General features: G+C 40.2%; 1 protein-coding gene across 1 annotated transcript in view; it reads right to left on the bottom strand.

The window, feature by feature from the left end:
• Positions 1-27563, bottom strand: part of SYNE2 (spectrin repeat containing nuclear envelope protein 2) — a 159082-nt gene that overhangs the window by 108988 nt on the left and 22531 nt on the right. The window contains exons 14-41 of the mRNA XM_071426258.1: positions 27184-27274; positions 26837-27024; positions 26508-26672; positions 25065-25238; positions 22703-22861; positions 22278-22451; positions 21205-21330; positions 20892-21047; positions 20037-20248; positions 19717-19792; positions 18997-19115; positions 18293-18416; positions 17278-17438; positions 16681-16831; positions 14920-15509; positions 14063-14242; positions 12969-13119; positions 11036-11194; positions 10176-10337; positions 7776-7877; positions 6346-6546; positions 5234-5399; positions 4423-4535; positions 3447-3649; positions 2918-3037; positions 2524-2812; positions 2003-2172; positions 352-658 (exon numbers count right to left, since the gene is read on the bottom strand). Coding sequence (XP_071282359.1) covers positions 352-658; positions 2003-2172; positions 2524-2812; positions 2918-3037; positions 3447-3649; positions 4423-4535; positions 5234-5399; positions 6346-6546; positions 7776-7877; positions 10176-10337; positions 11036-11194; positions 12969-13119; positions 14063-14242; positions 14920-15509; positions 16681-16831; positions 17278-17438; positions 18293-18416; positions 18997-19115; positions 19717-19792; positions 20037-20248; positions 20892-21047; positions 21205-21330; positions 22278-22451; positions 22703-22861; positions 25065-25238; positions 26508-26672; positions 26837-27024; positions 27184-27274 — 4989 coding nt within the window. The remainder of the gene's footprint in view (positions 1-351; positions 659-2002; positions 2173-2523; positions 2813-2917; positions 3038-3446; positions 3650-4422; positions 4536-5233; positions 5400-6345; positions 6547-7775; positions 7878-10175; positions 10338-11035; positions 11195-12968; positions 13120-14062; positions 14243-14919; positions 15510-16680; positions 16832-17277; positions 17439-18292; positions 18417-18996; positions 19116-19716; positions 19793-20036; positions 20249-20891; positions 21048-21204; positions 21331-22277; positions 22452-22702; positions 22862-25064; positions 25239-26507; positions 26673-26836; positions 27025-27183; positions 27275-27563) is intronic.

Here is a 27563-nt window from a genome sequence, read left to right as displayed (position 1 = left end):
ACCACCTTGGGTGAAACCAAGAACAAGCAAGATGCTGGAAAAGAATCTTTCAGATGTTTTCCAAATTCATCCTTCCCAAAGGAAGAAAAGCTAATGTAAGAGCAAATGCTTCATATTATAGCTATCCAAATCTGTTCATACAGGTACAAAATGTTCTTCACATTTACTTGGGTCTCATTTGTTTCAGTATTTATCCCTCAGAGAGAGAGAGAGGGGGAGATATTCCCTGCCCTTTTTCAGAGGAACTTGCTCCACTCCCAGCTTTACCCAAAACCTTCCCACCAGAATTACACCACAGCTGAACAATGAGAACTGCAACCAACAGGAAAGGAAAGAGAGTGAGGTCCTAACCTGGAGCTGGCTGAGCAGATTTTCATGTTGGTGCTTTAATTCTGACCATTCTGCGTCTGTGAAGCAGGGATCAACAGTGTGGCCCTGTAGATTCTCCTGGCTTTTCAATTTGCTAAATTGGGAGGTCAAGGCTTCTGTTTTCTGCAGGAGGTCAGCATAGTTTGCCAGCTGAACTTGCTTCTCCTCCAAACCAGGCTGAAGGGCAAAAATCTCCTGTTGCTGTTTCTCCAGTTCCATTAGAGCCTGTTTCAAATCTTCTTTGCTTTGCTCATACTGCTCCCTGTTGCACTGAAGTTGCTCTTGAGGGCTAAGAAAAAAATGCTGTGTTTAATAGTGTCAAAAAAACAAATGTATTGATTACCTGGAAAATGTCAAAGTGTGAGCTAGTCAACCATTAGAACGAACTTGAGTGTACTGAATACTTTTTTCCCCAGATTTTAAATTACTGATCAGACTGGAATTTTCAAGGTGAGAAAAAACACAGAAGTTATTGCAGATGAACTGGACTTAAATGCAGGACAAATGACTAACCTTCTTAAACCTTAACCTATAAATCCACAGTTTCTAGCATCTGAGATGTGATGCTCATGCTCTATATTCTTCTGCTTTTCACTGCAGAAATTCTGTTTAAAAAACCACAATATGGTTATGAATCTGTTTTCCTTGACTTCCCATGACAGCCTCCTGAAATGGAATATTCTGTAGAAGAAACTCATCACATGTAGTTGGGCGGGGGAGTGTTTTAGAGATACAGACAACAAAACCAGCACACACAATATGGGGTATGAGAGTACAATCCAGTGATTACTTGTCTGACCTTTACATTGGATTTCTCTTTGTGTGCTTTATAAGCATGCATGCTGATCTGCTGCAAGTGAACAGGTTGCATTTGTCCACAGGAAGTATGCAATGAGACAGAAGTAACATTTGTATGTTCACATTTAGTGATGGAGCTCAGATATCTTCCAGATGGAACTTAAATGCCAACATTGGAAAATATGATCCCACACAAACAAATCCAAATAAACAGTCTGGATATAATTCTGTAAAGTACAGCAGGATAATTGAGGACAAAAACAAAGCTTCATTGTTTTGGGTTCTGCCCCTCAAGATTCATTTTTTTGGCAAATAAACAAAACACAGCCTCACATACGTGAAGTGCTCTTGCATCAAGTTCCCCATTCCAGCTCCTCACTGCTGTTGCTCCTGTGGTGCATCTGCTGTTCACAAGGCTGATCCTGCAAGGTCCTGAGCATCTCCTCAGGCATGCAGAGCACCTCCTCTCCTGTTTTTAACAGTGTGAATAGCTCTGCATTCTGCTGTGCTGGATCCAACACAGCCACAACACTCCATCTTCCTGAGCGCCTCCTGTGCTGGTTTTACTGAGAGCTCAATAGTAACAAGAGGACACAGAAGATTCTCTGGCTATCCATGGCCACACCAGAAAGTATCTCTGGCTATTCCCCACCTGACCATTCAGGCCAAACTGTGACCTGCCCCTCCACAACTCTGCAGAAGTACAACTGTTTGTGTGGGTACCTCGTTCTGCCCCCAAAGAACAGAAAGTAAATTGAATGGATGCAGGAAGAAAAGAAAAAAATCAATATAGGAGTAAGTGATCTCCACTGCCTCTTGGCAAATTCCACATTACCTGCTATATTCAGTGGCCAGCTGACAGAGGTTTTCCCACTTTTTCTGGAGCTCAGAAATAGTCTGCTGAACCTCTGCCTTCTTATTTTTCTCATTTCTCAATACAGTGTCTCCTAGAGCCACCATGCTCTGTATTTTGGCCTCACCTTCATCTCTGAGACCTGTGATTTCCTGTATTAAAAAAGAAGCAGAAGCAGTGCATATAAAATTTTTTTTTGGTTACAAAATAAAAGGTTCTACCATTATTTTTTTTTTCATACTTTTCACACTGCTATTCAAGTCTTCTTCTAATATATTACATAGCCAACACATATACAGGTAGATCATCTAATTTTCAAAGTCTGGGACAATTAAGATGACTTATTAATTATTCTCTACAAAGAAGACTCATATTGTTCTGACAAATAAACAAAATGCTCAAATGACAAAACTACAGGCCATGAGCAGTGGCAGTATCTTTCAGAAGGTACTGACTCATCAAGCATTAGCTTGAGGTGAAAAGGAATATATTTAACACAATACCTTTATCTGATTAATCCTTTCATCTGATGGCAACTCACTTCCTTGTGAACTCATTTTATTAAGAGCCTCTTCAAGCTTTCTGATCCAGCAAGAAACATCCTGGGCAAGGTCTTCAAAATTCTGTCCTTCCACTGGAAGTCTCTCGGTATTCCCTGCCATTTCACTGACACGTGTTATCAGAGCATGGTACCTGCTGATAAGGTTACTAGCTTCTGAAAGGGTTTCATACTCTGTCAGCCCAGCATCCTCCAAGGAATTTGACAGCTGAGCCAGGGAGTCAAATGGTTTCCTGAAAAATAAAAATAATAAATTAATCAACATCTATTTGTTGTAACAACATGGAACTATCTCATTTAGAAGACAGTTCTTAGAAAGTGACCAAAAAACCCAATACCTCTGCATTAATAGTGTTTTATAGACAACTTCAAGTTCTGTATCATCTTTAGTGAGCTCTTTTACTTTTTCCTCCTGAGCAGAGAGCCATTCTTTCAAGGCCATGCTGCTTTCTTCAAGGCTAAAGGAGGTACAAATAGAGACTCAGGTCAAAATGAGAGGCATCATATGGCTAAAACCTGCTGGCAGCAGTGTTTTGCTGAAAAAATAACAGAAATATGTTATTAAAATAAAAATAACATAAAATATGTTATTAAAAAATAACAGAAATGTGTCTGATCAAGCAATATTTTAAACATAAGCCTAATTTTAACTACCTCTGTTCATGACAATGAAATTGTCCATAGTTTCCATACAGGTCTGCTATGAAATTGAAAAAACAACCCACATGGAACATACAACAAAGCATTTGATTAAAATACCATCTCTTGTAAAAAGAAGGGTTGCTTGCCATTCCCTATGGCTGTTTAATAATGAATCATCTGATACCACTTGTGATTAAAATGTCAGACACAAGATTAGCTCCCTACCTGCTGAGCTGCTGGAGAGAGGCACCAAGCTCCTGTTCCCTTTTCTGACATTTGGAGATCAACCTCTGCAGCTCTGCCTCCTGATCCCTCACACTACTGTTGAGGTGGTTAATGCTGGCTTTGGGCAAGTAAGGCTTCACTTTATTCAGTAAAGCTTTAACCTCTTGGATGTCTCTATCTCTGCCTTCAGATGTCAGGAAGTGCTGAAAAAGAACACAAACACAAGATCCATTTGTCAGATTTGCTGTAGTGTAATAGATATTTATATTACAAGAGCTTTTCAGCTCCTGTTATCTCCACCAGTATTTTTTTCCCAGCAATTTCAGTTCCTGAAAAAGAATTTATGTTAATTCCCAGTTTGCTGACTATTGCACATGCAAATGGAAAAGCTGCTGTTTGTAAAATAAGGAGAAAGTGGAATTGATGACTCGTTTTCTGTACAGTACTGGTACACACAGAGACAGGCAAGCAGCATCCAAATCTAGCACTGACATCACTCTATCTCCTTCTGCTGCTTAACTGTGATTGCTCCCTGCAGATGTTGTGGCTTTTCCATCTGTCTTCTGTTCATTCTGTCTGATTTGGAGAGAAAATCTCGCTACAACAAATCAAATGCAAATTTTTTCACATTTGAGTCCATTGGGGGTCAGAATTTCACGCTACTCTCTACATATTTGAGTTTCTGCAGCCTTGCACACTGAAGTACTTGGTCAAGGTCCACTGATTTTCATCAACTACTGTCCTGCTCCTCACTTGCCCAAGTTGTCTGAACCTAAACACTGACATTTCATTTCAATTAAGTTTTATTTTCACTGCCCTTATTTTCCTAATGCTTTAAGTTACATGAGATGCTCTTCCAGACTCCAGTTATAAAACCACTGCAGGTGAATTCAGTCCCAAGAACAGCCTCGTAGGTGAAAAGAGCAACACTGCAAGAACAATCAGCTTTAGAAATTACAAGATTTTAATACTTTACCTTTAGCCTCTGTAGTCTTTCTTCCAGTATGGCTTTTGTTTCTGAGGGCTCAAAGCAGTCCTTCAGAGACAGCTGAGTGCTGCTAAACCAGTCATTAAAATTCTTGCACTGACCTGAAAAAAAAAGGGACATTCCAATTTTTTTCATTAATTGCATTCTGTAAAAGAAAATCCTGTTTAACATGAAGATTTCAGACAATTTACTATTACATTTATCAGTGCTACTGTCAAAGGTTGCTTTTCACTACAGAACATGTGACTGAAAATGCTGCAGCTCTTATTTTTCTTAGCTAACATTAGCTAACACACACAGCAGTTTGGGTAAACAAGACCTGGAATAGCCTAGTGGAAACTTTTCTCTTTTCCACACAGATTAATACTATTTAAAAAATATTTGAAGACATGAGATTATCTTTGGGCCAAATTTCCCACCTGCACAATCCTCTGTCTGCTTAAAGCAAAGAGTAATAACACTTTATTCTTGTAACTAATTTTAGATAAAAAACAACTGGAAAAAAATTAAAACATTGGATTTCTGTATTTTTAAATTAAATACATTTGTTCTTGAATTATGTTTTACATTTCTTTTATCTAGTTTTTTTAAATGCAAAAATAAGAAGCCAAATACTTGGAGTGGCTTTCTGGGATCAAAATCCATTTTTCTGCAAATCTTTATCGTGCTCAGAACCCTGAGGCAGTTTGAGATATCAAAGCAGTTTCAGACACCTAACCAATTAATTGCACAACCTTTAAGTAATTATGGTGGTCAATTCAAACCTGTAAAGGTAAATAGTTGAAATGTGTTCACTTACGATTCAAAACACCCATAAAGTGATCTTGAAGCACATGTTTCTTGCTATTGAATAAATCAGTGACACATTTAAGCTGCTTATTTAATTCATCCACATCAGGACAATCTGTCTCTTCCTGGAGTAATACCACAAGGTGCTCCTGTTGCAGAATTTTCTGGTGTATCTCCTAAGGTTAAAAAAAAACAACCCAAAGAACAAAGCAGGAGAAGTTTTTAAAAGTGAATTTTGAAGGCCAAGCAGTTCACTGCACAGAGGTGCTTTAGTACAACCTAGAGTTTTGCAAAAGGGTTTAGCAATTCCAGTGTGTCAAAATAATTTCTTAAATTATGTTGGCATTAGCAAGGCCATCAGTAGGAAAGTATAAGCACTAAACTCTCCTTGAGCAGTGTGTGTACACCTGTATGCACAAATAACACCACAGAATAGATACGTGAATAGTGCCATTGTATGTTCCAGAGCATGTAATACCTACAAACTATAATGCCTCAGCTGCCACAGGCATTATTCCACCCCCTAAATTCCTTATTCTGTCTGTCAAGACCCTATGGGCTGAAAGGTAACTTAGAGGGAGCCAGAAAATTAATTAAAACTCTCTTTCCTCCATGGCTGTGATTTCACTGCCCCAAACACTAGAGGTCTGACACCCACAATGCACACAATCCACTCACTGCTCCACAGGAGGTTTAAATCTTGCCAGCCTAAGCCTCCAAGCTCGAGTTTCAGCAAATATTAGGCTGAAATTGTCTACTGGGAGCTCCCCTTGCAGCCAGGCTCAGGTGGCACAAAGGCATCCTCTGTGTATTACCCAGTCCTGGAGAACAGACAATCCAAACAGGCACTACTGCCTGAACATATCCTGGGTGGCAATACTGCTGCTGTACCTAGGATTAACCATTTCCAACAGCTGCAGGGGTTAAATATATCTGATAAATCCAGGAAAAAGAGGCTTTTCTTCCATGTTTCTGGCAGCTTAGGGAAATATTCAAGCCAGGCTCTTCACTTGAGTTATTCCAGTAGTCTACAATTTACACAGGATGAACACTTACGAACACTTGACCAAGAGAGAAATTACGAACAAATGTATAAAATATACACCATCTGTGGCATGCTACCTCTAGTTTAGTAAAGATCTCTAAGGTGTCTGAAGGAGATAAAGCTTTGAGGAGTGATTCAGTCATTCCAATCTGTGTCTTGGCCAGATCAAGGTCTCCTTTCAGCTCTGCTGTATTCACGGTGAGTTCACTGGTCCCTCGCTTGGCTGACAAGAGCTCTTTTATTAGCTCCATTTTCTGCACAACAGATGATCTGATGACCTTAAAATTGGAAATAAACATACATCAATTATACTGGATTGATTTCTCAGAACATTACAAAAATCTATGACAGACATAAAAAGAAATTAAGTGGTCTGAAGTCCAGATGTTTCAATTACGTTTTGTTTTGATTTGTTTCCCTCCCACTCCAGAAATTGAAAAACATTTAAGTATTGCTTTTCTGAGGAGGAGTGATCTCAGCTCATTTTTATTAGTAGTTTTACTGGTGCTGTTCTATTTTATTTATCAATCTCTCCAGTGCCTACTCTGGGCTTCAGCTGCCATGAAACAGAGGGTTGCAGCTCTCTCAGTAACACACACCCCTACAGTGATTCCACTGGGGGAAATTCCCCACAATAACCCAAAAAAAAGCCAGCAGAGAGGCTGGGAGCTCTAGCTTGAGACTATTCACAAAGGAGCAACAGGTCTTGAACCTCATCCTTGACTTGCATGAGGCAGCAGCTGGGTGGGATCACGTGGGAACCCCACCCCAGGGACTCAGGGTGCTCTCGAGGAGCACAGCATGCACAGCACAAGGTTGCTGAGTCCTTCCCTAAGCTCCTTAGATCACTTTACCCAGTGAAACTCCTCAGAGTTCACTGCCTGCTGAGGATAAACACAGAAATAGCTAAACAGGGTAAAGCTCAAGGTACATCTGACAGACACTGTGAGAGGGTGATTATAGAAGTGCTACAGGAGCAAGGGAAGCTAACACAGTCTTAAACAAGAATTTATTCTTTGCTGTGTGAAGTAAACACAGAAAGAAGATTTCCTTGTGATACCCCAAAGGAAAACATCACTCCGTGTAAGAAACTCCACATTATCAAGCTACATTGTCCAGGCAAAGGTAGAGTTTAAAATGGACAGTCAGTAAAGCTGAGTTCCTGGGATCCCCAAAGGGGTGATGAGATCCATTGTGCCCTGGTGTTGACCACGAGCTAAACACCAGATATTACTGACATCAGCCTCTTTGGGCAGGGCCAAGGGCCTAAAAAGGCACAGAAGTGAGAAAGACCTTTGTGTTTAAAATGACAGGTTTGATTCTATCAACCTTTAGCAGCCTCAGAGATACAACAAATGAAATACCACTGTCCACTGGCAACAAAATGCCTCCAACTCTTCTTGAGCAGATATAAATAAAACAAGTAACTGATTGTGGCAAAGGCAGTACTAGAAGCAGGGCTATAGTGAGGAGGACTGGTGTATCAGCTGTAAAAGCTCCTCTGTACCTGTAGCTCCAATGGAGGTTCATTACTATTCAGAAGCTCTTCTATCTCAGCCACCGTGTTGTCGAATTTCTGGAGTTTCTGCTCTTGGGCCCGTAAGCATGCCTAAAGGTGGAAAAAACACATTGGTAACTGTGCTTCCCTCCAAATTAATGCTCTATGTTTATGTTAGAAAATTATATTAAAATATTCTGATTATGTATTTTGGTATATAAAGGTGACACCATTTGTTCATTTCCTGCTTTTTATTTTTGCAATTAAGCGTTTTTTGTATTCAAGTCAGAAACACCCTGTTTCTCAGACAAAGAAGCTGATAATGTAAATTTAGGATATATTTAAGAATCTTAATTATTTTGCTTCAAGTAAATTTGCAGGAAAATAATTTTAATTTTGCATTTATGTCTTGCTGCTTCTACAAAAAGGGCTATTTTCAGATGTCATAGATTTCAAGTCAAGAATCAGCATTCTGATGGCACATACTTTGGTATGGAAGTGATAAAATACAACACAGGCTGTAAGCACTTTTTAAATGTAAATCCTTTGCATATGAAAAGACCTCCACTCATTTGAATGTATTTTGGAATAAGTCAGTGATGTGAAGGTAAAATGCCAGCTTCAACTTATGAACAGGATAATGACATTGTCTCATATTCCCTAATCGATATTCCAAGCTCCCTGAGGACAAGCATTCCTTTTGTAGTCTCTGTAAAAGCAATCATCAAAACCCATTCATGTGCTGCAGCCCTCAAAAGAGTTTGCATTTGCATACAGGCTACAGGGGAAAGCAGAACTTCTCTCACGTTTTTTACAGATACTGAAATTATCCTTAAATACACAGTCTAATAATCCACTGCTCTGCGCTTTTGTGACAGGCTCCCTGAAAAAACATGCACCAGTGCTCACAAAGGACCCTGGGTTTCAACCCTGGGTAATGTGATACACATTGCAACAGTTGGGGGTCTTTCTGGAATTAATATCAATGCAGAGGTGTTTCAGGATCAATAAAAGGAATAATAATAATAATAATAAAGTGATAAATGAACCTGATGCCCTCTGCACTTGGAATCATTTTACAAAAATTCAAACGCATTGGGTTCAGTTTTCTCTCCTTCTATTCTGCTTTACAATAATTGCTCAGGGGAAGATGGTTTCTGTGTCTCTTGCCCTCTTCTCCCTCCTCTTATCTCTCACAAGGAAGCAGCAGAATAACCTTACTGTAGCCACCTCCAGCACAGCCATTCCTAAGGAGGAGAAGAGTCACACTGGGGGCACAGTCACATCACGCTGGACTTGACCAGTTTCCAGGTAACAAAATGGCCCTAAAGATGCATTTTCCAGCTGGTGCATTTTTACTGGAGCCTCCAGGGACATAAACTACTCCAGGAAAAAACTGACAATACAATGGTAGAGACAACAATGAGGTGACAAAATATCCACTGCTGCACAGTGGATATGCCACTGTTTCCTGGTGAAGATCCATACACAAAGAGCACCTTGGCTTTTCACTTCTCTGCAAACTAAAACAAATGAGCAGTGCTAACAGTAGGAGGAAAGCTGCAAACAACCATAATAAAACCCAGGCCATTTGTAGCTTGTAAACACCGAGGAAAAACTGCCTGCAAATTTTCAAACAAGAGGATATGAGATGTATTTATATATTTACGTCTCAATTATTTTTGCTTAGTAGACACTGGTTATGACCACGATGAAGCAGCACAGCTGGTCCACTGTGGCCCTAAAGCTAGAAATTAAAATATTCACCCCCATACATGAAGCTTTCAATGGCACAGACCTAGAGCATGTGTTTTTACACACAGCTGCACCCTGACACCAAGAATTAACATTATAATCTGTGCCAAAGGGGCATGGGCAGCCCAGGCTCTGCTGCTGCTTGCCCATGTGCAGCCCCTGGAGATGCTCTGCAGCCACTCTCTGCTGAGGCAGAGAGGAACACACCAGGACAGGGGGAAAATAAACCACCTCTGAAACCTCTCCTTGAGCTGTGCTTTGCCCAGCTGTCCCAGAGGCTCCAGCATCTTCACTGACAGGCCACTTCTACCTGGAAAACTAATCATTAGCCTATACACAGTCTTTTCTTTCTTCTTTGTGCACTGCTGCACTCCAGGCTACAGCCTTCCAGGCCTTCTCTTTGCTCCATCTTTGTACAGCACTCAGTGTTGCACTGATTGAAAACCATTAACTACACATATACACTATCTGTGCATTAGTTTTCCAAGATATTTCCCCAAAAAAAGGCAACATCCTTAGTGCAAGCACCCATGCAGATGGGTGCAAATGTTACAACTTCCTCTCCTGGTATATCTATGCAATGAGCATGTTTATAGCCCAAAGCCCATATCAGTATAGTATAAAGGAAAGGTAAAAAATTGCCATTTAAATTACCTTCAACTGAGCAAGGTACTCCTCAGTCAGGCAATGGTCTTCTGCATTCTTGAGCTCTTCATCTGCCCAAGCTTCAATTGTGCCAGATAAGTTCAGGAGTTTGTCCCACAAAGCCTGAGCTCTCCCCAAATTATCACAGTAATTTTCGGTCTTTTCATTGATCTACCATTGATAGGCAAAAAACACACACAGATTTCAGAAAATGTTGAGTTATATTCCAAAAGCAAAAGCAGCACAAGAAAATCAGAACGAGATGAAACCACTCACAAAAACAAGAGCAGAAAATGGGGGAAAAAAAAAATCTCGTGTCTTCACAGTGAACTGGTCATGGAGAAGATACTTAAATCCCTGCCACACATGTCACCAAACATACCAATCACAACAGCAGCTTGCCAGTTTTAAGGCAGGTTTAGGAAGGAGCCTTGCTCATTAATGTTTATCTACTCCCAGTAAATACCATTTAATCTCAGTATTGATGCACTGCTTAGATCGACAGTGGCAAACATTCCCCACCTAAAGCACCAGCACTATAATTTTCCAGATTTGTCTCCAAAGTCTAAATCCATAGAAGTTGTTATGGAAGCTTACAGATTCATGCAGAAAACACAAATATTGCCTTTTCTGCATTTTCTAGAATTATTTACTGCCAAGGAGTACAGACAATACAAATTACCTGACAGATCAGACATGTTACATCCATAGATACTCTGCAAGCTTTGCTCTGGTAAACACTTGGGTTTATCTCTTAAGAATCCCTGCCATATTGCACTTAATTTATTTGAAATATTACACCCACATCAGAATCAATTACTATAATGCATAACAGATAAGACCACCCTGATAATTTACTTTTTACATACATCCAGCCATCTGTCCACAATAACGTTAGCCTCATTCTCGAACGGAGGCTCCTCAAAGCTTCTCATTTTATTCAGCTGGAATTGCAGGTTTTTGCAGATCTGATTTATTTTGTCTACATCTTCAGAGTGATCATTAAATTCCTCTTTTGCCTCTTCAATCTGTGAAAAAAACCACACGGATATTTGTGAGCATATTTGCTTATGATTGTTTATTCAGCAAAATATTTTTAAACTGATTTGCTGGGTTGGGTTTTTTTTTTTGCTTAGAGAAACAACAGCATTACATAAAATAATCTATTTTATACAATATGATGAGACTAGGAATGCATTCTGTGTTGTTCTATCCCTGCCATGCTGACAGGAATATTTCCCTGTTAGAAATCCATATTGTTCTGTTATTGGCTGCAGAACAGCTGAGTGGGAATATGGATAATTTATTTCTAAGACAGCCAAAACCACAGTTTGCTTTTAAAGTCCTAAGTGCCAGATCCAAGGGGACTGTACATCCACACACAGAACCTTAATTACAGAGATAAACAATGCACAGTGTGATAATTATCTGAGATACTATTACAACTGCATTCTGAACCCCAGGTTTTGAACTATTTACAGAAAAAAGCTTAAATCCGATTTAAACACAGACACTGTCAAATATGTCACAGCCAGAAAGTGAAACATCTCTTTCTCCTACTTTCTATTTAAACACCAAGCTGCTTCTTTGTGTTTCATTGGAATGTCAGTGTTTACAAACAACATGGAAGCTTCCTGGAAAAGAAACACTGACCTCTAGTGCTAGGCACCTTGATGTGAACAGCTCTCTCCTTATTTCCCACAGACATCCTGGGAAATTACTTGTTCTTATACCAACCCCACCAGGCACTGGGCTCAGGGGAAGGGATGGCAGAGCTGCTCTCACAAACCAGAACAAAGAAGAGAGGACTTTCTCTGCTATTATTTTGCATCATTCCATATAACAAATCATCAGCACTCAAGGACATGCCTGGACTGTGGCACAGCAATTTCAGACCACAGCTCTGGGAGTGGGAACTGCAGAGCTCATGGTGAGGAGGGAGGGTTGCTCCCAGAGAGGGATCTCCGTGAAGCAGGGGCTGGGATATGCAGGCAATGCCCCCCTTGCAGCAGGAGCCCAGGTGATACAAGGTGCCCCAAGTCTCACTGGTGGGACCAGGAAGAGACCCTGTCTCAGCTAAAGGGGGCTGCCACAAGCAGACACCATCCCAGTGCCTCAGGAAACACCACTTACATTCCTTCTTCAATCTAACCAGCCCAGGCACTGCCTGAGAGCAAACACTCCTGGATGCTATGGGTAATGCCTCATCAGAAAGCCTAAAAAGAGGATCTGAACAACAAGTTACATCATCCAGGATATGTAAAAGCTGTGCAGTAAAATGGTCATGATGGCCATGCTGCTGTTCACTACTAATCTGTTAACCATGGACAACTATTCCAGTAGCTGTATTCACTTAGCCAAGAAGCTGGATGTCACATTTCTGACAGAAAAGGTGGAAAACTTTAAACTAAATGAAGAGTTGTCCAGCAGTACCTGCTCATTCAGTATGAGTAGCTCATCAAGTAATGTAAAAGCTACTGCAAATGTTTAACTGCTGTCACAGATAGCTTGGAGCAAAAGGACAGGATTTAATCTCATCTTCATACTAGATCCTAGCTTTTCCATGGGGTTTGGTTTAGTTTTTTAATCCCTCTCCATTATTATGATTTTGATTCACTACAAAAAAACAGCCTTAAATCTACTTAAAACAAAAATATGGAGTCCCTAAAGGTATTTTGGAAGCCAAAGTGAAAGCAAAACCTTAACATCTGCCCTGAAGGCTGAGGGTACAAGGGCAACCCTGTATCTGAATGCTCCCAGGAAAGGCTTTTCTTTCCTTTCCATTAAGTTCTTGTTACTCACCTTTGCTATTAGTCTGTTCAAATTCTCCTTCCCCATGTAAGAAGTTTGCTGGGAAAGCACAATCTCCTGTTTCTGGATGATGCTGGTCAGACTCGTTTTGCAGCTTTGATACTGCTTCAGGAGCTCCAGAACCCTTGCACACTGCTCCTGGCTATTAAAAAGAGATGCATTATTTATGGCCTAAGCACAAACCTGCAGCCTCAACCTCCTGTCTGTCTGTTCCCTTCTCCTATATTCACACATGTGGGAAGTTTGACAATCAGGTTTGGATGAGAGATAAAGAGTGATGAACTGTACCAGTCTTAAATCCTGCAATAATATGTGATACCTCTGAGGTATCCAGACAGTTTCTGGAATCAGAAATGCCCTTCACCACCATATGCCTCTGATGCACATTTAGCTGTGATGAGCAGCTGTGTTCATATGACCCTCTCCACCTGAGAGGTGAGCTCAGTCACCAGTAAACTGAAATATCACGTGCAGCAGATCTCACAGCAGCTTGGATGGTGGATACCAGCCCATCCTTCAGTGGGCTATGAAAACAGGTTACTCCCACCTGTGCAAGCCATGAGAATTAACCAGAACTGTGCCAGTACTTGCAAAACCTCTGGGCATCTTCAAAAACCATATCTGAAGCAGAGATGTCATGGCCAATCAACCACAACCTCTCCCAGCCCCCTCTCTCACAGAATTATCAAACCAAGCTCCCTTTATTTTGCTGCATAAGAGACTGTTTTCCCAGCTGTCCTTTTCCATTTGTTTCAGTTTGTCTTTTCCTTTTCAGTGTGCTGGCAGGAAATTCACAGCAAATATAGAAGACACAGCATTCCCACCAGCAGGCAGGTTTTCTCCTGGATGCCAATTAAGTCCAACACATCACTGCATACCTGCTAAATGATGGGACTGTGATGCTTTTAAAATATGCAAAATTGATGAGCTTTGGCTGCAAACTTCCATGTGCAATTCTTGGTTTAATGATACTTTATGTCTTCACTGTACCTTTAAGGTATAGTCTAGGGCTTTTTTCTGTTTGATTTCACAAGCAAACTTCTTACTTGAACAATATTACTTTAAAATGCAATTTTCCTCCTTACCTTTCAGCAAGAAAGAGCTTTGTATCCTCCCATAACCTCTCTGTAACTCTGCACTGCTCATTTGCTTCCTCTGCTTTCTCCTCATTGATCTGTGGGAGCTTATTAGCAATTTCTTGCATAGATTTCATTTCAGCAGCAGCACGATCCAATTCCTTTTCCAATTCTGTTAATGATTTTATCCTTTATTAGAAAAAAAAAAAAGAAATACAGCCTTATATTTAAGTAAGCCTTTGATTTGGTTCACAATGTAATTATTAAGTTCCCTAGAAATTCATCCTGAGCTCCACATACTGTATTAAATGACATCATAAAAAGTCTAATTTGGTCTTCAATTCATGAAATCTGACACAGGCCCTCAGATGAGTTATGCTGACCTCAACACTGTGAGAAAATAATCTAAATTCTAAAGGACAGCTGGGTCTCTATGAACAAAGTGAAATTAATTTGTATTAAAAGGCAAGTGCAGTCTGTCCATCTTACACTGCAGAGTTTCAGATCAGGTGTATCAGTGCCCAGCAAGGGGACCCATCTCCCTGTCTACAGTTTTTCTTACTGAAAACTAAGATCACAATAACCCATCTCCTATTTTTTCTTCCTCAATGCTGCTTCAAACAGATAGATAGATAGATAGATAGATAGATAGATAGATAGATAGATAGATAGACAGAGAGATAGGAGTTTGAAAGAAAAAAAAATGGAGGCTTCCTTTTTTAGGCTGTGATGGAACAAATAAAACAAACTCACAGCTACTGTCAATGTTCTACAGATACTTCAAATTTCAGTGCTCTCCTGCAGAGGGGACCCAGGCTGACTCCACTGAAATTATGAAATGAAAAGAGCTTTAAAAAACAATTCACCTTTTCTGAATAGCTGGAATTGTTGGATCCTTCAAGCCTATTTTGTTGATTCTGTCCCGTAGATCCTGAATGGTTTTAAGGAGTTCACTGTTTTTTCTGGAGAAAGTCTTGTGTAAGTCTTTTTCTTCTGTAGGCACCTGCTCTCTTGAGGGATCATAAATGGCATTTAGCTTTTTGGATAAAGCCCGAACAAGTTTTTCGCACCAAGTCTTTCTCCCATGATCAGCATCTTCCAGACAGATATTAACACTCTTCAGGCGCTCATCCAGACATTTGGCCTCTTCTGCCAGATGAGAAACCTCCTGTGCAGCCTCCCTCAAAGCTTTTCCCTGCATTTCAGGTTGATCTGGGAGAGATGTGATTGAAGATTGGATCTTCCTCAGGGAGGCCATAAAAGTTTCCAGATCTTTCAGGACAGCCTCACGGATCTGCATTTTATGGCGCATTTCTTCAAGCTGCTTTTGACAGTTAATTATAACTTTTCTTGCAGCTTGCAGGTCTAATGGATTCACTTCATCCCCTGCTGAACTGTCTAGGTGTTCCAACTGTTTGCACTCTTCAATTTGTTCTAATATGCATCTCTGCAGCATCTGAAATTCAGGGAATGACCAAAAGTGTTAGCAAGTGAAAGAAAACATATATCCTGCATTCAAGCTGAACCTATGACTGAAAACCAAATTATAATAGCAGTAAAAAAGTATGCTAAACAGGATGGGTAAGATAGAAAACCTATTCTGGAGGTCAGTGGAGGGAAGGAAAAAGAACAAAATAATCAAATAAAATGGTATTCCACACACAGGAAATTTGATCAGCACTACAGAAAGCTCAAGACTCCTTCCTGCAATCAGACAAGAAGGAGAGAAAGATGATGATAGTCCTGGGACTGAAAGCAGCAGGCTCTCACAGCAGGACATCAGCCAGAGCACAGGCAACCACAGAGATATTTATTACTCTGCCATCTTTCAGTTCTTTATGCTATACTTTTGGAGCAGACTTCCATGCATTCAAAAATCTCCTGGTGCAGCCTGCAGACTCTCTGGCTGCAGCCCTCAAAGAGCAGCAGGTCAGGGCTGTGAAAGCCCAGATGTGCAGAGAGCTGGGCAAAAATTCTGGGCCCTTGCAACCAAAACTGGTCAGACAGAGCACACATGCTGTCTGCCCTACAGCTTGAGAGACCTAAACCCTACTTCATTGGAGAGCCAAGGACAGACAAATGCAAACTTTCAGTTCTGTGTAGCTGTCAGTGTGCTCAGCCCAGAGGGCAAGCCAAGAATAAAACAGAATTCACCCTGCCCAGTGGGCCAGGGCCTGGGCATCAGATACTGATAGGAGGTGAACAATTACTGCACCCACACTGAGTTTCCAAAGCCATCCTGAGCTGTGCTCAGATACTGCAGCAGATGTGACACAAGGTAGCTTGGCTGAGCTCATAAATTAACAGTGCATTACGTGCAAGACTCCACAAAAATGATATAAGGCCAAGTGGGAACACCACAAATCTGCATCAAAAAAAGATCCTAACCTAAATGAAATGTTCACAACAATGGCTTTCACAACAGAACCTACTGAGGGTCCCTGGCTTGTTCTACAGGACCAAGAATGTTTAAAACATAGGGACTAAAATGCCACTAGAGATTTTAGAAGGTTTGGGAAGTCTTGTCAGCAGCCCTAACCTCCTAAATGAAAATCCTATGAAGTTCTCTGCTTCCTAGATATTAAAACCTATCCTTGCTAGGGTGTGGTCTCTGCATCTTCCCTTACCTTCAGTTCACTCTCAGGAAGGTCCCAGTCCATCAGACTAAACTGGTGGATATATTTGTTCTTCAGCCATTCATCTACTAATTGACAGACAGAGATGGAATGATCTTCTGTTTGCAAAACAATTTCCACAGCAGCCCTTAAAGAACTTGCTCTGCAAGAAAGGTAACAAAACATGAACTGGGAAAGCAAGCAAGAAAAGACACTCAGTATTTTTAAGCACAAAAAGCCACAAAAATAATGTAACTGTCTAACAGATCTAATCCTCCCCCCTCCCAAGGTTAGATGAGTTTTTCTCTGATTAATGAGAAAAGCAATGTGAATCACTGTTAATTTAACCAAAAGATGAAAGGAAATAACAGCAATAAATGGGAATACTGCACAGTTATGTCACAAAGATCTGTCTCTCATCTTCTTGGGGAGACTCACACTATCTTCCATGTGTATATGAATAAAGAAAAATTAAGAACAACTTAATTTTTTGCAATGAAGAAAAGGTTAAAAATGTGCAGCTATTTTCTGCAACACACATTATTCCCTTCACAACATACACAATTAGTTATAATTCCTTAGCTAATACCATAAAGTGTTATTTTATACCTGATACTTATACTATCCTGAAGATCTTTCCACTCGCTTTGTAGCTTGTTTCTTGCCTCAGAGAGAGCAGCCTGCTGCACTTCAGACACAAGATTTTCTAAGGTAGATGAGATCTTTTCCAATTCTTTCCAACCAGACGTGAATTCCATGTCTATCATTGCCTAGAAGACAAGCAGTTCTAATGCATTAATACAATCCTGTATTTCTCAGTGGACATTTCATAAAACTAGTCATAAGAGTCTCTACAAAAACAGTGAAAACATCATCTGAAAGTAAGGTTATCTACTGCCTTTTTTCTCCTTCAAGACCCAGCTTTTAGCTGCATGCAAATTTCCAGTAACATTTTACAGTGACAATTTCCATGTCAGATATATGCCTTGGCTACATTTCATAAAAGGGTCAATAAATAACAGGCCAGGCATTCTCACTACAAGAATGAAAATATCTCCACCTAGCTATGTTCAGAAGAAAAACAAATGTAGAACTGAACCAAGTTCTGAGATTTTTGATAAGGCTTTGTAGTCCTTTCAAGAAAGGCCATGAAAAATTGCAGTAATAAACTTTTCAGCATCAACTCTGTGCCTTTTGCTGTTGCCTTAAGGATCTCACAAACCTAACCAAGTTTTATGTGTCCTGGAACAGCTCCATTCTGCACAAACACCACTTGGTGGTTCAACTGTGATTACTCCTGCAGCCCCAGCCATCTCTGCTGACAAACAAAAAGCTCCTTTCTGCAGTTTTTTTCCCATTACACCTATTTCAGCCTGCAGACAACAAACCCAGAGCCACCAATTTCTTCTTTTCTTTTAGTAACACCTGAAAAACTGCAGTGCTAGGCAGCAATGCAGTTCTGTTGAATACTAAATCCTTGATTTCCCTTCTTCTAACACATATGGCTGCAAGGATGCTGCTCTTCCCTTGGCAATATATGATATATGTAACAGAGAAGTGAGAGCTCTACATGAGAAAATAACAATTTGGGCACCAGGTATATTTTTAAAAGATGAATACTTGCCTCTAGTTCAAGCAGCTTAAACTTAAGGGATGAAGTGTCTTTTATTTCAGCAGTAAAGTCAGATGCTACTTTATCTCTGCTGTGACGTAGAAGTTCCTCCAGGTTACTTCTCTGTGTGTTAAAGCTAAGGAAAGATGCAAACACTTTCAGAGAGAATATTACTTTTAATTAAATGGAACATCTCAGGGTATGGGACTCACTGATCAACAGAGTGCCATAAAAAAATAAGCACAGTCTATTGCAAGTACATATTTTATTTAAGTCCAAAATCAATGAATAATGTATAATTGAGCAACATATTAAACAGATTGCTCATATGGCTAATCTTCAAATCTAAATGCCAGCCTACATTCTCTAAATTTACAAAAGTAGAAGTATCAGTTCTCTAAAAAACTTGACACATTTCTTTATTTTACAATATTTGAAGTTATTAGTAAGGCAGATGCAGACTTTCCTAGCCCAAGAAAATGAGTAAAACATTCATAGCTAAAAATGTTCTTGCTACAAAATCCTAATGCTCGAAGCATTTAGTTACTGTAGTGCTTCCCTATAAATTACAGATCAATATTCAGTAAACTGTAGCAGATAAAAGAACAGGGTTCTGCATAGCAAAAATGCACCTCATGTTTGGTACATTCAATGAATTTGTGAGCTAATTTGTCTAGCACAGAAAATGCACATGCATTTTCTCCTTTAAAAATTACCTCTCTAACAAAGCTGGTATGGCCAAATCACCATCTTCCTCAAACTCATCTGCACAGCTTTCTCCATTGTGGTGCTTCACATCTGGTTCCAAAACTGCATCTGCAGCAGGTCTTGAGGTCTGAGTAAAAATAAAAAGGGTGACAGTGACCTCCACAATATCCTGTGTAATACACAGCAAAGCCTAACCATCATCTATGAGCTCCTGAAGGAAGGGATTGCTTGATGTGGCCCAGAGGAGATGAGAGAGGCCATTCATGAATTCAAGATGTGTTTGAAATCAATCATGAGCCCAAAGAGCAAATTTTGGAATACTTGTAGCCAGCTCACTCATTCTTTTCACAGATACAGACAAATGCCTCCAACTCCTCACTAGGACTCTCTCTGTCCTCTGAAAATTGTTCATATTACTGGGACATTATGGGGGATTTTCACTTGAACACAGCTTCCCACATAACCTTTCCACCTGAAAATGACTTTTTTGCAAAATATAATTCCAGTCTGGAGGCTCACATCTCAGGATGCCCAGCCCTGCTGCTTGTATGTTAATTTTTATTATTTACTTAGTCTACATTCACAAGCACAGTGGGGTTTGGATTTCTGACCAGAGGCCCAAGGTCTTATCACAATAAAAACAGTAAGAGAAATAAACACTTTCTCCTCCTGCAATGACCTCCCTTTGACAGAGCACTGTTTTCCATCAGTAAGTCTGGACTTCTTACCTCCTCTACCATAAGGCTGTCAACTTCTTGAGAAGCACCAGACTCTCCTCCATTCTCAGAAGCCAAAATGGAGTTCCTACAAGAACAAAACATTAAATACAAAGAGAAAAAAAAATCCTAGCTCAATGTTTAAAACAGTGCAGCTGTGTTGAAGGATAATCAAACATTGTACTTGCCAGTTTATGAAACTTAATACTTTAAGTGTTTAAATGCACAGCTGGCCACAGTCATGTACTACCAAAACACAATAGACTATCCCAAAATTTATGTGTAAAAATGATTTCTATAAAGCTACAACACCCCATGGCTCAGCCACCCACCCTTTCTGAGGGGGCTGTCCTTTTCCAACACGAGCCAGCAGTGCTGTGTAAGTGTCTGCCACCATTTGTTGAACCTTTTCTAGCCTTTTTTCACAGTCTGCAGTGAGTGTCTGTATCCCTGGGACAGTTTCTTCTGAGAGTCTTGCCAATGTTTTAAGGTCTTCCAAAGACTTGTTAAGTTCCTTCATGCTGCCTTCATGTGAAAAAAAGGCCTAAACAAAGAAAAATCAATATAATAAGCCCATGCTAAAACACCAGGATAAGAAATTATTCTCATGTATTTTTTAATACTTCCATTATCTTCTTGGTTGGGTGCTCCTAAAAGTCTAAACTGTCAAACCAAGGAACAGACACTTATTTTCTCTTGGTTCTTAGCTAGAAATTAAATTAGGATTGCTGGCAACACGTTCTCAACTATATTCAGAGGACTACACTGACTCTTGCTTGATTTAGAAATTCATTATGTTCTAAAATTTTTAATTTTGGTCCCAAGTCTTCTTCGCCCTGACATCTGATAGAAGTGTCCTACTGACTACAGAAAAAGTAGAATGTTTTTAAAATATTCCTTGTCAATTATTATACTTCCTAGAGTGAATTCAAGATACACTAAAAACGTGGGAGAAAAAATGGAAAAAGGATACTACCTACTTAACAAGGGGTCAATTCTAAAAGTCTGCAAGAACACTAATATCTGCAATCAAAAAAGGTAAAGAAATAATTTTGGTGGCCTCTTTGCTCTGTGTTTACGTAACACAGAGCACAGGGGCCCTGCTCCACAGGTAATGAACCCAAAAAGGAGGAAGAAGGACAGCAAAGCATTCACAAATAGAGACAGAAAAGGAATGTGTCAGGTACCTCATGCTCCTTCATGAGCCCTTTGGTTTTATCCAAACTTAGGAGTTTCTTCTCTTTGCCTAACTGCTTATTGATTCTTTTTAAAGTTGCATTAAATTTCTTTTTTTCCCTTTCTGCAATGAGCTGGACATAGGATACAATTTCCTGACGAACTGCCTGCAAAATACAAAGCACGTTGTTCCCATGAGATGGAGAGACAGTGTTACTCAGCAAGTAAAACACCAGAACACACTGTGACAAGAAAAAATTTGCTTTCAAAGATGCCAGGCCTAATGAGAACAGACAGGGGATTCTCATTCCTGCATTATCTCACCTCCCATCTCCTACGAACATCATCTTCCACCACCAGCTTCTCATGGTCAGATGAAATATTTTTCAGCAGTTCAGCTGCTTTCAAAAATTTGTCAAGAACTTTATTGTCCAGAGCATTAAAAGCTTCCTAAAAAAAAAAAAACAAAGACCAAAACAAAACCCAGACATCATAATGAAACCCAAACAGAACTGAATGTAACACATTTAACTAACAAAATGACATTGGTAGCATGTAAAACCTGTGAATAAATCAATGTGTACATCACACATATGGGGTGTATGGCTCTGCTGTGGGTGGGTACAGGGGCATTCTCCATCCCTGTGTATCTGCAAAAGCTTGCAAATCAATGGATGCTTTATGGAGAAAAGCAGGTGCTGCTTTTCTAACAACATTTAGGGGAAAATTTGGTACCAAAGACGAAAGATGAAGGTCACTGAACTCTGCCTCTTCCCTAGGGAATACCTGAGGCCATGTCCCATGGGTGTGAGCAGAGAAAAGGTGAAAGGTCTCCATCAGCACCATGGGATCCTCCAGGATGGCCTGGAATGAGCTCTCTGCCCCTCCTGCCACATGGTCACCCAGCCCTCTCTGCCAGACCAGGCAACACAGATTTTGGGCACTTCCATCTCCAAAACCCCTTTAAGAGCTTTAAGAGATCCACATTTTGAGACAGGACATTTGATTTACCGACTACCCTCTGGGAAAAAGAGGAGATTTAGTATTTATAATAACCTGCCCAAGAATTCAGACATGTCATTCTTGATGGGAAGCTTAATTATTGATCAGGCAAAAAAAAAAAAAAAAAAAAAAAAAAAAAAAAAAGCTGTAGTTCTGAAAATGATGAGTTCTGATGGAATAATTTAGGCCAGGGCACTGAATAAACTGCCATACAGATTTATACTCCTTCATTCAAGTTGTCTGCCACGTTAATAAAGTGCTAAATCAGAAAACTGAGCAAAACATTATTAGCTACCAAAAAACAAAAAGGTCAGTATTTTTCTTACTTCAGACTTTTAGAGACCACAGAGCCCTCAGAAGTACTCAGATTCAGCTGGCTCAGAGTACACACCCACCTCATATCTTGAAATACATTCTTCAGGACTTAATTTTTGACTGACAAGCTCCACAGCCTTCGAAATGGAGGCCTCAAGTTCTTTCTGGGATTCTTCAAAATTGAGCAAAGCCTCCTTCTCTGAGGGTCTTTTCTCAGATTTGGACAAGATGTTGTTCAGGTCACCCATGACAGCCTTGGAAGAAAAAGACTTTTCAGAACACACTTGAGTGTCAGTAATTAGGCAGAGTTATTGCTTCATAATATCACTAAAGTTTTTCAAGTTGAGATACTGATCTTGGAAACGTTCTAGATTTCGCCCTGACAAGAGTCTGGGACACTGATTCCAATAGTACAGAACCTTTTCTATTTCACATGACTGACAAAGAGTTTTCCATACTCTGCAATGGTAAAATTAGAGATATCTGTGTGTTTATAAACAAGTACCTCTACTTTGTCTCTGGCTTCTTTAATTCGTGCCTCCAGCCCAGTGGTGTGAGAATGCTGCTCAAACACCTGACTTGAAACATTTTGCCTCAGGGATTGCAGTATCTCTTCTGCTGCCACAACTTGGTCTTGGCATGAGGATCCTCTTGCAGCCAAACTCTGGTTTGAACAAAAAGCATTAGAAGCCTTTCCAAGTGTTTATTTGCCTTTTTGTTTAAACAAACAGAGTGAAAAAGCCAGCTTTGATCATGGATGGTTTACTCGGTAAAGGAAAGCCTCACATTCCAGTGATGGTCAGGGTACTACACTGTAAAATCTCTGTGTGGAGAGAAAGAAATTTGCTGCCATCCACAGGGGATTCTGTTTGCTGAAGCAATTTCTTTCTGTCAGTGCAACACCTCCTGTGTCTTTCCCATAGAGCCAATCAGATGTGTTTTTAAAACATGCTCTCTCATCCAAGCAGCTTCCCAAATGAAACCACACATTTGGATATGCAGCATCTGATCATGAAGTCATCTAAAGTGAGCACACACCAAGGCTCAGATTTCCTTGTAGTATTCAGCACTGCAAGGCAGGAAAGCAGCTGGGTGCTCTGCATGCAGGAGCAGTGTGCCATGTTTGAATATTTATCATGAAAAGTCCTTATTAGAGCTGCTTCTATCTATGAATATTCAACACATTTCTCCTGTCTGAAGTTGTCAATTAGCATTCTCCTAATCATAATCAGAGCTTTATTCTGGATCTTGACCTATTGTACTGCAGGTAACGAGTGACCTGATCTCTCCTTCCCCCAGACATGGAGGTACAATGCCAGCCACATGTTTGGAGGCTGTATTTCAGGGTGTCCTTTGTTATTTCAGGGGTTTTTTTACAAACTAGAGTCACACTGCAAAATGAGGCTTATTTTATAAACATATTCCTGTGATTACAAAAAGATCAACAGATCCTTTTCGTCTCTCACACTTCCAAATCTGTCAGGTAAATGTTGCAGTAAAAAGAGACAGGACTTCTGGTTCTTCCTGCAGAAAAGCTGAATTTTTATTGCATAGTTCATATTTTCATAGGAATATCAGAGGGCACTGTGTTCAAGCTAACTGGTTAACAATACACTGATACTCAGTTTATTGGTTGGTAAATGGCTAGGGTGCATGTTTATTAAACTTCTCTATTTTTGGTTAGTTTACATAATTTCTTCATGGATTCTCATGGGACAGACTCTTTGTTTTTGTAGGTGTGAACAGTTCTCTTACCAGAATAGATTGTTGTGTTAACTGATTCTCATTTTCATGATTTTTTCACATGGGAACTTAGAAGCTAGTTGCTAGCTTAGCTAGAGTAGTAGGGCTTAAACTAATTTTTTTTACAAGACTTTTCTTTTGTAAGGCATTACCTATATGCAGCAGCTAAACACTGCAAGAAGGCACAAGGCAAGAGAAAACTAACACAGATTCTAGTGCACAGTTACTGTATATAGATTAAATGAAATAAAGATTATTTCTGTTTATATACAGCAGTTACACACAGGAGTTTCAATGAAACCTGGTGGTCATCTTCACACCATTAGGTTATACAGGCCCTGTTGCAGAACTAGTAAAGGCAACATAAGACAGTGCTTCAACTTTTTCAGTGCAAAGATTGGCATCTTTGTTGTGTCTTACCTTCACTGGCAGGTGAAGAAAATAAATCAGACTTTGTATTGAAGCTGCTGAGTTATATACACAGATTTTCACCTGCCATCTGCTGGGAGCTGGGGGTAATCCCAGGCAGAGAGATGTGGGAAAACATAGTGACTAGTGGAATTTATTGTTAGAAGTTAATTTGTGGTCTTTGTGGATATTTAGAACAACTGCCTATGAGATTCCCAAATAACCCCACACGCTGCTGAAAATACTTTCAAGTATCCCAATTTTTGATGGGTAAGCCTTGAACACAGCCAAGGTGTCCCAAACCTCCTCCCTCCCATCTACATTGGAGGGTAGATGATCAAAGTGCTGTGTGACCAGGGGAACTACTCAAATTGGCAACTTGCAGAGAGCTCTGATCTGCTCCAAGTGCTCTGCTGGACAGGAGTAATTAATATCCCTCAAGAACAAGCTGCTGATCAGTGGCACCAACAGCATTTCATTGGCACCTGCTGGTCAGCTGGACACACTGAGGGTGGAGGATTCACTCACAGCTCATCTGGGAGTGATCCTGAGAAATAACAACAAGGCACAAGCACTGTCTTGACTTTTTACAAGTATTACAGCACAAAATCCACATTAAGTTCTGCTTCACTGATGATGCCTCATTTTACCCCAGCCACAAATTCGTGCTGCAAGAAGAGAATCTGAGGAACAAGTACTTTAAGCAGCATTTTCACCTGCAAATGTTCCTCCACTTCAGGTTCCACAGGCTCCTCATGACTGATCTTGCTAAGGAGATGTCCCATCTCTGCTGCCCAGCTGTCCACCCCTCCAAGGAGCTCTTCAATTTTCTCCAGGCTCTTTGGAAGCTCCGAGGTCTTTTCAGCGGCATTTGTGCTCTCGTCTCCAAGCTGTCAACAGAGAGCAAGGTAAGATGTTCATTCCCATCATCTCCCCACTGCCCTCCTCCAACACAGTCACCACTTGGGTCACTTCCCAGCACCTCCCAGCTTTAGCACTCAACAGGGATCAAAGGAGAAATAAATGCCAAACATATTGGTAAATAAACCAAGTGAGGCTCAGTTGCTCAGCTCTGAGGGCAGGTGGGACAGCACAACCTGTGCCATCCACCCTGTCCCCTTGTCCCCTCCCCTACAAGCAGCCACACTACTATGGAGAAAAACTCCTGGGCTGCAGCATCTCCCAGCCCACAGCAGGGAATTGTCCAAGAACAGCAGCTGGTGTTGCTCAAATCAAGATCAGGAAGTGTGCTGACATTAATGGTACTGGCAGTCACAGGCCAGAGCTCCAGCATTTGCTCTTGCATTTTATATTAAAAAATAAATATAACATATATGATAGCCATAATGTCCAAAGCAATGCCACAAAAATACCTCAGGAAGTCCTTGAGACCTTAAACAGGCTTCTTGCACCTTACTTCTCTGATTCCTTAATATATTACCTTGAGGCATCTCTTATTAAGGGTTTTTCTAGCAAACTCTGGATTTCCCTCACCCTTTGATTGCTTCCTTTGATTTTATTGCATTTTCACTAAGCTCATCTCCTACAAAAAGGCAGCAGTAATCTTTTGCCACCGTTTACTGTCACAGCAGTAGCTTTAATAAACGTCAATGAAAGGCTCAACTCAGAAAATTAACAGTTCTAATATTCCCAGGCAGAGTGAAAATGTCATTCTTGTGAAAGCACTCTAGGGACTGTAATATGTATAACATTAGGCAGGTTGTGTAGGGATTTACAGCAGCCTAAAAACCTGTCAAGTGTGCTGGTGAAAAGTTGCACAACCTTAGAAATATCTGTGCAGCAATAATTACTTTCTACCAGCTAAGACAGAGTCTGTAAAATTTAACACAGGAAAATTGATTATTTCCACCCCAAGAACTGAATTAAGAGCTTCATTCTACAATAAGATTTCCTTTTGTAAATGGTTTTGAGATTTCAATTTAAAAATTGAACATTTTCCATCCTGCTATAATGAGAACTTTACTGAGCCACAAAGATTTAGAATGGGATGCTGCTGTGTACTCTGTTCCTCAAGCTTTAAAACTGGCAACCTTGAGTTGACTGAAAGATTGATCCATCTCTGATTAGCAAACTGGTAAATCTAGGAAAGATGACTTTGAAGGCTGCATGGCAAAGAGTAAGAGTAACTTGTAACTCACAAAGTGTGTCCTCTTGATGAACTTTGCCCATCTCCTGTTCAGTTTCTTCAGCTCTTTGGCAATATTTGATCCAACTTGCTCTTTGCTGACTTCAATGAGATGGTTTCCAGCTTCATTCAAGGAACCATGAATCGAATTCCTCTTTGCCAGGATCTCAGCAGGGATCTAGACAGAGGCATTGAAATAATTTTAAGCAGAACCCTGTCAAACATTTATTTCCAAAATGAAAAGCAGAAAAACAACAACAGCAGCCACTGTGAGATTTAATGTTTTCCTTCCAGAAAGCTTTGATGTATCTCTGTCAAACAAAAAGAAATCCAACCATGTACCTCTTTTGGATCCTCATTTCTGTTTTCTTCTAGCCATGTCTTTAGTAAGTGGATGTTTTCTGTGTAATTACTCCAGGAGGACAGGACTTTCTGTAGGGTGGTGTTTACATTGGAAATATACTCTTTACATGTCGAAATCTTTGACTCCACTGTCTTCAAAAGTTTGCTGATTTCTTGAGGATCTCCAGCTAGGATGTGGAATAGGGATTATTGTTATACAGTTGGGAACAGAGAGGTTAATTATACAGAAACACTGTTTACATGGAACAGTAGATGGAATTAAAACTGATGGCAGCACTTTACTTCAATATAGAGATCTTCATATCAACTTATGTGCATGAGCTTACCCAAGTCAGGACCACTTATGTTTTTCAAGTCTTCACAGATGTGAGTAGCAGTGTCTAGTTGTGTTTCAAGTTTCTTTTCTTCAATAAAATTCTGCTCAAAGTGAAAAGTAATTGATATGGGTAACACTGAATGACACAAAACTAGGTAAGAAATACAGCTTGGGACACTTTTTTTTTTTTGCAATATGAGCCTACAACCTACAGGTTAAATGTGAACTGAGCAAAGCCCACCCAGCAACTCAGCTGCACCCTTTAGTCTGAAACAAACTTGTTCTTTCACTCTGCTTGTGCAGAGAGTAAAGTAAATAGAACCATGAATACCTGAATGCCACTGCCTGAGCCACAGCCCTGCATGAGTCAGGACTGCTTGCTCCAAAAAG

This window comes from Agelaius tricolor, unplaced genomic scaffold (assembly GCF_023055355.1).
Source record: "Agelaius tricolor isolate 1412-34295 unplaced genomic scaffold, bAgeTri1.0.p SCAF_5, whole genome shotgun sequence".
Taxonomy (NCBI): Eukaryota; Metazoa; Chordata; class Aves; order Passeriformes; family Icteridae; genus Agelaius; species Agelaius tricolor.
Note: the sequence above shows the minus strand (reverse complement) of the source record. Positions and strands in the feature narration are given on the sequence as shown.